The 10,806-nt window shown below is 44.9% G+C and overlaps 1 protein-coding gene across 2 annotated transcripts in view; it reads right to left on the minus strand.

The window, feature by feature from the left end:
• RET (ret proto-oncogene) overlaps nucleotides 1–9,210 on the minus strand; it is a 136,648-nt gene extending 127,438 nt beyond the window's left edge. For both annotated transcript variants that reach the window (XM_020802288.3, XM_078391039.1), the window contains exon 1: nucleotides 9,006–9,210. In XM_020802288.3, coding sequence (XP_020657947.2) covers nucleotides 9,006–9,078 — 73 coding nt within the window. In that variant the 5' untranslated portion in view covers nucleotides 9,079–9,210. The remainder of the gene's footprint in view (nucleotides 1–9,005) is intronic.
• Nucleotides 9,211–10,806: the final 1,596 nt, after the last annotated feature.

Below are 10,806 nucleotides of genomic sequence, written 5' to 3' on the forward strand. Positions count from 1 at the left end.
CCAAGACAATTCAAGTGCATTTCTAGACTGCTTTTTAACGTGTTGTGTGCTTTTCACCAAATGGTAGCTTGTGGATTTCAGTACTGATCATTCTTACAGTGGCATCTAGAATTCAACCAGCAGCTGAATTAATGTAAGTTATCAAATGCAACAAGTTTTGTTCATACTTGCACAATCTGTTTGCAACAACCATTGACCCTGAACATGAAATAATTACATTATACAAATTGCTAGGTCTACTTCTCACTAAAGAAGTCAACCTGTATCCATATCACGTGATCCACCACCAAAAGCGTAAGTAGTATAGTGAAGAAACATGGATAACCAAACAAAATTAGTCCTAAAGTGCCTGCATGTATCTGTAAAGCAAAGGTGTGTTTTAATCTAAGTACATAAGCACATTTCCTTACTATGAGTTTGAGAATGGATTGGGGTGAATAAACATTTTTGTCTTGATGATAATAGCTCAGATTCCATGACTCTTCAAAAGATCACCTAAGAAGACAAACACTAGACAACTAAATAAAACTGTACCTGAAATAGGAATGTAACAACTACTTGCTCAATTCTTCATTCTTGCAGATTTAAGGTATCTTGAATTAATAAAACTCTCTCACTGGCATACTGTTTGGTGGGCAAGATAGCAGTCTCACTGCCACCGAAGCCACACTTCCCAAAACAGAATATGTCTCAGCCCAGCAAGACAAGAGACCACTGCCCTCTGATGATTATTACCTTTCACAGTAAGAAAGCCACTTGCCCCCACCATACCCATAAATGACAAAATCTTATTCCCCTGCCTGATATACCCCAAAGGGGCCTAAATGTAATCAAGTATCTCCCTGTTGATTTATAACATATTAAATTAGGAATCTACTTATACAGTGGTGCCCCGCATAGCGACGTTAATCTATTCCAGATTAATCGTTGCTATCCAGAAACATTGCTAAACGGAACTAAAAACCCCATAGGAATGCATTAAACTTCGTTTAATGCGTTCCTATGGGGCAAAAATTCACTGTTCAGCGAAGATCCTCCATAGCGCCACCATTTTCGCCGCCTCGGTAAGCGAGGAAACCACGCAAAAATGCTTGCAGCGGCCATTTTGGGCACCTGGTGGCCATTTTGGAACCGCCAATCAGCTGTTCTAAAAATATCGCTTACCGATCATCGCAATGCGATGTTTTTCCATCGCAAAAAATAGATTGCTATGCGGATTCGTCATTAAACGGTGTGCTCATTATGCGAGGCACCACTGTATTAAATCTTGTTCCTAACTATATCTAGTAAGCAATATATGACATGTGGAGAATATAAGGAAAGTTGAGCATTTAGAAAAGCACACAGAGAAAACTGCTACAGTGCAGGCTTGCATTAGAGCACATCCTAGCAGCAAATGCTCAGTGGATTTATAAGCAACTATGCCCACCTATGAATTGGAAGGAACCCATGTGAAAAAATATCTTTTGCTGTCTGTGCTTCTAGATTTCATTGGTGCAGAGAGACATCATTTACAGATTTTCCTCATTAACCTTGCCTTGCCCCCATGGGGAAACCTATTTTAACCCCAAGCAGAAGGCACAGAGTTCTCTGCCCCACTACCCACTGTGTCACATTGTCTTTGAATTTCATTTCTGAAGAAATCATCCAAAATACTTGAGAAATAATTTTCACTGTCATTTCTTCCTTTAGCAAGTAGATACTTAAAAGTTTGGCTTTTTGATATATAGGAATAAATGGGATTCCGAATATTAGGAATTATCATTACAGATATTCAGAACTATCAAATCTGGGTTCAAACAGAACTGCTAGACAGCTCAGTGATTTAGATTTCTAGCTGCAGAGCCTGATGTTGAGAGTTTGATTCCCCACTGTGCCTCCTTGACATGGGCTGGGCTCAACAGTCCATAGGATCCTTTCCAGCTCTGCAGTTTTGATTATTATCAGGGCTTGAAAAATTTTAGAATGTCTCACCAGTCAGTCAAAAATTTCGCCAGTCAGCATGACCGGACTATAGCCTTGCAATTTATGTTAACAAATTTAAACTAGGCACTTGTTCACTTTTATTTCTATGTAACAATGCATACAAACCCAAAATAAATATACCCTCAGACTTGGGTTGATTTATTACCTGCACACCTGTGGGGTCATGAAGCTACTATTTTGAATGCCTTTCTTTTGAATGTCTCCAGCAAAAATAAAACTGAAAGTAGAAGCTCCCGGGCTCTTAAGGAGCCACTGTTCCCTCCCACCCCAGGATGTGTCCTCATTGAATTGAAATTGGGAGCAGGGAATCTCCATTCTCCATATTCTCCAGCATGCGACTACCCTACATTCTCCTGCATAGTTATACAGTGGTACCTCGACTTGAGAACGTCCCTATATAAGAACGATTTGAGTTAAGAACGGCTCCGTTCGCAAAAAGTTGCTTCGACTTGAGAACAGAGCCTCGACTTAAAAACCAAAAAAGAAAAGAAAAACCTTTCCTGCCCTTTTTTTGACCTAAGTTCACCTTAGGTCAAAAGAAGGAAAAAAGGAAAAAATCGCCCCCTAGTGGTAGATACGGATTAACCGGCTTTGCATTAGTTCATATGGGAACTAATGCTTCAACTTAAGAACAGTGCCTCGATTTAAGAATGAAAAACAGCAGATATGGATTAAATGGATTTCAATGCATTCTTATGGGAAATGGTGCTTTAACTTAAGAACGTTTCGACTTAAGAACGCAGTCCCAATACAGATTAAGTTCTTAAATCAAGGTACCACTCTATATCTATGTGCTGCTCAAACTCTCTTTTTGCAAGAAGAGGGCTGTTTTCCTTTTGCAATGGGAGGGGGAGGGGAGGACTGTAGGATCATTAAGAGAGAGAGAGACAGGCGGAGGGTAAGGAGGCAGGGAGCTGTGGCTCATCAAGCAGCATTTTTTCACTTATCACAGATGAGTGGACAAGTGTATTTTTCAAGCCCTGATTATTATTAATATTATTATAAATTTGGAACTATTTAAATATGGCGTTACTCAGTGAATCATGAATATTTCTGAATCCAAATTCACATCTCTGGTAAAAATCATCTCCCTGACATCATGGTAGACCAACTGCAACTGCTGATTTGAGGGTACAGGAGAAAACATGTAGAAGCAAAACACTTGCTAAAGCAGAACTAGGATTTCTTTCCCCCTGCCAAGACCCACATATTCTTGGGCAACCAGTCTCTTTTGGGCAGGCAAGAAAAAAGCAAAAATTAGCCAACCCACCACCTTGCTTTCTTGCTTCCTTCCTTTCCCCCCCTCCCTTCTCTCCTCCTTTCCCAATCCAACAAGCTACTAAGGGAACAACACTTATACCTGCCCAGTGTCCAAAGTGATTGCTTAAAGGTCTACTCCGTCTTACATAACTTCATCCATTTTTGTTCTCCTCTCACCTATTTTTCCTGTTTTATTTTTCTTCTCTCTCTGTCCCCCCCTCCAAAAACAAAACAAAACAAAATGACACAATGAAACATGGAATTATTGGGACACAGGTTGCCTACCCTGTCGTTAAGGCACACAAATGGACAACCCAAATCATGCAGGGCTTTTAAAAAGAGAGGCTATTGACACATTGTATTTCAGTATAATCCCAGCAGCCCATTGTGACTGGTGTCCACTGTAGTTGGTGGCAAAAAGGAAAACATGTAGGCATTCCACAATGCTTGGAACTAACTGGCTACTAGTAGCAAAGTTTGCTGTACATGGCTACAGTTGGGTAATAAGTAACCTAACTAGTAGTTACAAACTCATTTTTAGGTGTAATGTACTCCTAAGTAATGAGAAATAGCTAGTTACTTTCAAAAGTTACTTTTAAACAATATTTAAGGCATTTTGGAGGCTATTTTATTGAAACTTCACGTGTTATACCATGTTGTGATGAATTCTAAGTAGGAAGAACAGAATTCTTCAGTTTTCAATTTTTGCATTTTTATATTTCCCAAATACAGTATCAGAATCGGCCACCAGATGGCACCATAAAGTATCCCCCTGTATCTTTTTGACCTGTTATTAACAATATTGCATTGTTATGCAGCGCAATGGCTTCCTTGGGCAATTGGAGCAGCAATAATGACAGTGACAACCTGGCTGCTGAGAAGTTATCAAGAATGCAATGAGTTCTTCTGAAATGTAACATTCCAAACTCCAACATACACACATAAACACTAACATATACTTATGTAGCCATTCATTCAGAGACCCCATTCATTCAGTCACCGAGAAGCAGAGAAATATATCTTGCTTCTACTTGCTTCTACTTATCTCTATGGACGGTTTCAAAGTTGGGCCACAAGCCTCACTCACTCACTTTTATTCTCTCATTTTCTATCCCCACTGAAGTCTCCCTCTCTCTTTCTCACACACACACAACCACACACGCAGAATGTGAGGCTGCATACATTTGCCCTAATTCTCATCTACATATTCTTAAGGCTTGGAGTTTTTTCTTCTCTTTTTTCTTTTTTGTATACATTTAAATAAGTAAACCATTCATGTGACAAAAAAAGATGTCTGAATACACCTACACCACTTATCAACACACTTATCAAGAGGGGCATGATGTGTGCCTCCATTTGAGTGTGCACAGAATGGTAGATCCAAGATGGCTGCTGTGCAACATGGGAAAGAGCCCTAGGAAGCTGGACAAAAAAATAAATGATTGGGTAATAATAAAAAATAAATGTTAAAAAATTCACTCAAGACTCCATGCTCCTGCACGTTATGTGGATTTTCTGTGGCATAAATATGAGCTGCCATCACAGCTTTCTACAAAGCTAAGCAACAGTTACCTCTCACAATGATCACCTTTTGTGCTAGACATCCTTCCAAAAATGAACACTGCCCTCTTAAGCATTTGCAGCAAGGATGAATCAAAAATGTGAGATCACATTATCGTTCATTCAGGTGCACAGATGGAAAACAAGCAGGAAGAAAGGAAACTATTCCTGGAGGAGGAAGGTAACAACCCAGCAGCTTAGAACTGTGGTATTTTCAAGTCTCACAAAGAAAGAGAAAAGTGTCCCAAAAGTGAAAAGGGTGAGACATGGCCCAAAAAGGATGCAGGACGAACTTTGGGTTCCCCACACACCCCTCAAGACTATGATCACTTCACATCTCTTGACTTTGCCAATTTCCACTTTATGTTGGTTTTTGAATGCAGCAAAATACTGTATGTAACAACTGAGATGTATCAAATAACTGGGAAAACAACTCACAAAAGCTAGAGTGAACTAAGGTGCTGAGTAAAAAGAGCACACCGGGGAAGTGATGGGGAGATGATGACTAAAATTATGTCTAATTGAGGAGGAAGCTAAGTGACATTCCGTGAACAAGGAGGAAACAAAGCAACATTTGTAAATGCCAGTGAAAACGTTCAAAAGTAGAAGTTCTGAAACATGAAAGAGCCAATGTTAAACTGCTGGATTAGAATTTGGGAGATCCAAGTTCTACTTCTACTGATATACTCACTTTCACTCAACCTGGGCTTACCTCACAGGGTTGTTGAAAGAGTGAGAGATGTTTGTGCTGCCTTAAGGTTGCTAGAAAAAAAGGAGGAATTCAATGCAACTAAATAAATATGACATGCTATATTTTTCACTTCTATACTGCAACCTCTCAATAGGAAGAATAAAATGGCCAAAATCCAGCAGCAAATTACAACTAGGGTAGAACATTTGAATCTATGGAATGTGTTATGTCAGCACTTATGTAGCTTCCACTGAATTGCAACTTATTATCGGATTTCAGCCAATATACTGAGACCTCATTCTGAATAATTTACCTGTGGTATTTTTGGCGATTTCTCCCACCCCATCCACAAAACAAACGAGAAATTCATTTTGCCACTGGTGTTATGACTACACTCCGTTGTTCATTTCTCCTTTGACTGAGGTCATATGTGACAATGTCTCATTCCATTGTGGCATTAGGTGGTTTTCACAACATACACTAACTCCCCCCCCCCGACTAAAGTTCCTGTACTGGCAATTCAAATGTAAAACTCGTACAAATGAGATTCTAAATTCAAAGAGTAGGTGTCTTTCTGCTTCCTAAGTTTAAACTCTTCCTTCCTTCCTTCCTTCCTTCCTTCCTTCCTTCCTTCCTTCCTTCCTTCCTTCCTTCCTTCCTTCCTTCCTTCCTTCCTTCCTTCCTTCCTTCCTTCCTTCCTTCCTTCCTTCCTTCCTTCCTTCCTTCCTTCCTTCCTTCCTTCAAGACTCTCCTGCATACAAGTTAGCAGCTTTTCTCAGAGCAGAAAAATAGGAATGGGTGATTAATACACCTGCTGAATGTCTGCCTATCATGTAGCTTTTAAAGGCATGTGCACCCTCCCACAAAAACATTGTCAATAGTATTTCTGGCATGCACTGTTCAATAATGTCCCCCACAGCAGAAAGTATTTACAGATCCACTTGTGAGATTATTTTCTAGTGGTTTTCCAACTGTGGAAAAAATGGGAAAAATTGTATGGGTGCATCTGTAGGATGCAATATGCATCTGACATTCCAGCCCACTTAACAATTATACATTACAAAGAAGTTCCTAAGGAATTTTGTGGGATTTATTCTCAGGTAAACTGCATAAGACTACAGTGGACCTTCTACTTAAGGAATTAACCCGTATTGGAATGGTGGCTGCAAGTCAAAAAGTCTGTAAGTCGAATCTGCATTGACCTACAATGCACTGAAAACCGATTAATCCCATAACCAGTGGGTTTTATTCTATTTTTATTCCATTTTGGTTTTTTTCTGGTCTGTAAGTCGATTCTCTGGCTGCAAATCGAATCTAAATTTTGCAGCCAGAGAAGTCTGTAACTCGAAAAGTCTGTAAGTCGAGCCGTCTGTAAGTCGAGGGTCCACTGTATAACCTAAGAAAGCAATCACATACTGAGTCTTGTGTGCAGTGGTTAAACTGCTGTACTGCAGCCAAAACTCTGCTCACGACCCAGGATTCAATCCTAGGTAGCAGGCTCAGGGTTGACTCAGCCTTCTATCCTTCCAAGGTCGGTAAAATGAGAAGGGGGGGAATGTATAGCCTGCATAATTAACTTGTAAATTGCCCAGATAAGTGCTTGAAGCACTATGGGGCAGTATATAAGCAGCACGCTTTACTTTCACTTGGGAATAAGTTCTACTAAATACAGTGAGACTGCTGATTAGACATTGCCAAGAGAGAGTCCTCTCTTGAACTAGTACTATTTCAATTCCTCATCCATAAAGCACATGTCCAAAGTATGCAGAAAATGGGTTAAAGTTACAGACACTGAAAGGGGGGGGGGAGCAGTTAAAGTATATATTTTTTGATGGAGAAACTGCCAAAAAATGCAGAAATATGCTTATTTGAGAAATACTGCAGAGGTAAAATAAAGATTAACAACACAGTTAATAGAACACTGCCTTTGCCTTGCTCTTTTCACTCATGCCCACTCTATGTCTCCCCATCCTGTCGAACACACTGGAAAGCAGAGGTGGTGGTGGGAGGGCTGCCCTTCTTTGCCTATAGTGGCACAACATGCCTAGTAACAGAAAGTCTGGAGCACTGTAAACTGCTACCTGTAGAAAAACACATTTCTAAAAGAGGTCTCACCATGAAGGGTGTGGCACAGGGTTTTTAAATATTTCTGTTTTATCCATAATCCAACAAGTTATGAACAGAGAAGCCAACTAAGATGCACAGACTTTCAGAATGAGCAACAAAACTGGAAATAACCACTTGCCGGGGAATCTTTTAAAAAAAAAGAAAGAAAAGCAATTCTGGAAGAAGGTAAAAGGGAGATGGCTTGTGTAAATCCATCAGCACTTCCAAGAATGAAACCCAAACCTCATCTGTGTGGGGGATTTTTCATTGCCTTTCACTGATGACTACTTAAACCACTGTGGACCAGTTTTAAACGATTAATCTTCCTGACCCACCACTAAGCGAAAGAGTACTGGAAAGAACAGAGAAGCCAAGTGCGTCACCTCTAGACCCACCAGTGACATCGATCTAAACAGGGATTTTCCAATTTGTTCTTTTTAATGATTTAAATGGAACTCTCACTCTGGAAGAGTGTGAACACCTTTCTTTACAGCACACTAATTCTGATTTATTCATGTCAACGTCAGAAACGACGCTTGGCAAACAAGGCCAGATGGAGGGGAGGGAGATAATGGGTTTTTCTGTTTGCCTTAGAAACTAAACAGCTGCAGGGAGCATCATCTGTGTGGCCAGCCAATAACTTTTCATCTTGTAGCCTTCTCCCATTTATCAACATGAAGCCAATTTAATTTGATAATGGGGAGGGAGGTGAGAGACAGAACATTTTTGGAAAAAAAAAAAAACCACAGAACTCATCTAGTAGACCCTTAAAAGCAAACCAGGAACGTTCTTTCTCTCCGTTCTTTCTTTTAATCCTTTTAAATAAATATATTTATTTATATATCAAGTTCTCCTCAAAATACAGGTATGATGAGTGGGTATTCTTGCTGCTATTTTCATGGGGGAATTTTTTTAAAAAAAATCACCATTTCAAGGCGCAGAGCGGTCTTCCCAGCACAGTCTAAGATCAACAGGATCCGAACCAAAGTCAAGCAGTTCAAAGTCTAGCGTCCCTCTCACACTTTATCGGGCGTAAGCCTCAACGGTCTCCGAGGAAGCGAGCCGCCCCGTTGGACATTCACCGGTAACTAAGTAAACTTAATGCCCAACCGAGGACGCGTAAGGTGACTGACGCTCAAGGAAACGAGAACACGATAACGCATCTCTCGCTAATCTCCACTGGGTAAATTCAACCAGGTGCTTCGGGTAACCGAACCGGGAGAAATCAACGGGACAGGTGTCCCGATCCCACCCCGGTTTACTCGGAAGTAAATGACGCCGCGGCTACCGTCCCCAATGTACCCACGAGGGCGACAAGCCGTGGGTCTCCTCTCTCGGTCGGATCGCGCCCCGAATCCGGACCGCACGCCTCTCGAGGCGGGCTTTCGCCCCGTCGACTTACCCTCGCATAAGACCACGACGCTCAGGGCCCATCTTGCGAGCGGCATCTTCTTTCCGCCGTCCGATAATCCCATTTTCCCCTTCCCAATTTCCGCGGCGGCAAGAGTTTAGACTCTCTCTTCTCCGGTGCCGCTTATAAACTGCACGAGGGCACCCGAACTGCGGCTGTTGCTGCTCCTTTTTCGGCTCCCACCCTCCGCCCCCCCCCCGTGTTCCTCCGGAGAAAGTCTCCGGAACGGCTCCGCGTGTGGCAGGCGCGGCCGGGTGCTTTGCTCCGGTCGGCCCGTGGTGGCGACGCTCTGGGGCCGCTCCTTGGCGTTTTTCTGCTCCTCGCCCGGCCGCGAAATGTCAACAAGCGCCGGCGCTCCAGGTGGCTTTCCCCGCCGTGAGGAGAGGGGCCCGCCTGAAGGCTGCGCTGCGCTCCCGGCGCTCTCCTTCGCAGATGGGCGAAGGGACCAGCGAGCGAGCGGGCGAGCTGGCGGGCGGGCGGGCGACTCCTATAAGCGCCGCAGGAGGGGGGCTAAATGGGGTGGGGTGGGTTGAGAGAAGTGCCGGCCACCTGCCGCCCACCTTTCCCGGGCAGCCGCCGCGGTGGCTGGCCCTCAGGTGCCCGCCGGCGTCTCCGACCCGCGCGTGAGGCGGCGGCTTCTTCTTCGCGGACTTTGGACGGCGCGAGGCGTTTAAGCGGGATCAACCCGCCCTCAACCCTGGCGCTGCGGGGGGGGGGAGGAGGAGGAGGAGGAGGAGGGAAGGACTCCCTCACACCCCGCTCCTTTTGCGTCGCCCGCCGCACCAAAACGGCTCCCCTTCTCTTCCCCTCACTTTATTTCCCGCTTCAGAGAAGCGCCTCCCTAGGAGAAGAAAGAGATGCCGCCTCCTCGCTCCACCCGCCGGTCGCGACACCTCCCTCAAGCAGGGCGGGATGGACGTCCGTCGCCAGCTCGTCCTTCCGAGCCACAGCCACCCCGGCTCGCCTTTTTGTGCCGAGAGCGAGGCAGCGGCGGCGCGGCTGTTGCCTGCCTGCCGCCCGGGGATGCTCCGAGCCTGCTGGGGACTCGCCTGGGTCCGGGTGGCGGAGCTGCAGTTCGCCTAATGAGCGCCGGGCGGGCGAGGCGCCAGCTCGCCTGCAGGACGGGTCGCCCCACCGTCTGTCAGGGCGGGGAAGCTGCCGGGATTCCCCCCCCCCCGGTTCGGCCCAAGGCAGCGAATGGACAAGTGCCCCCCCTTTCGCTGGGGAGTGAATAAAAGGCAGCCGGAGTGGGCGAGGGAGGAGGAAGAGGCGGAGGGAGGCTCGTGGGAGGGGAGGGCGCCTGGCTGCAAATCGCGGACCCGGGCAACCCCCCCCCCCTCTCCGGGAAGGGCCGCGCAGAGGCGAGAAGAAAAGCACGCGGGAGGGAAGAGAAAATGACAGGTCAAAACACGTTCCCCCTCCCCTCGCCAAAAGAAGCGCAGAGTAAAAGGGAGTTTGTCACAAGTGTTTGTGGCCCGGGCACATCCACCCACCCACCCACAGCAAAATACGGATTGATGTGCACGTTAAAGGGGAGCACACAGCAAGCCAGTGCAAAAGTAGCCAGCCTCGCGATGCAACCTGCCTGGCAGCCTGAATGCCCACGTCAAAATTGGTAGTGCCAGCTGTCCGCCGGACTGGAGCAAGAGAGCAGGCCAGTGGCCCCCAAAAGGCATAGGCCGGGGACCAGGCATTCTCTCGGCCGCCAAAAGGCAAAGTACTGCAGAATCTGAAGTGGGGAAAAAGTTTCAAGTGTTCAAAACAGGTGGGCTAGGCGTATGTGGTAGAGGAG

The sequence above is a fragment of the Pogona vitticeps genome, chromosome 3, assembly GCF_051106095.1.
Source record: "Pogona vitticeps strain Pit_001003342236 chromosome 3, PviZW2.1, whole genome shotgun sequence".
Taxonomy (NCBI): domain Eukaryota; kingdom Metazoa; phylum Chordata; class Lepidosauria; order Squamata; family Agamidae; genus Pogona; species Pogona vitticeps.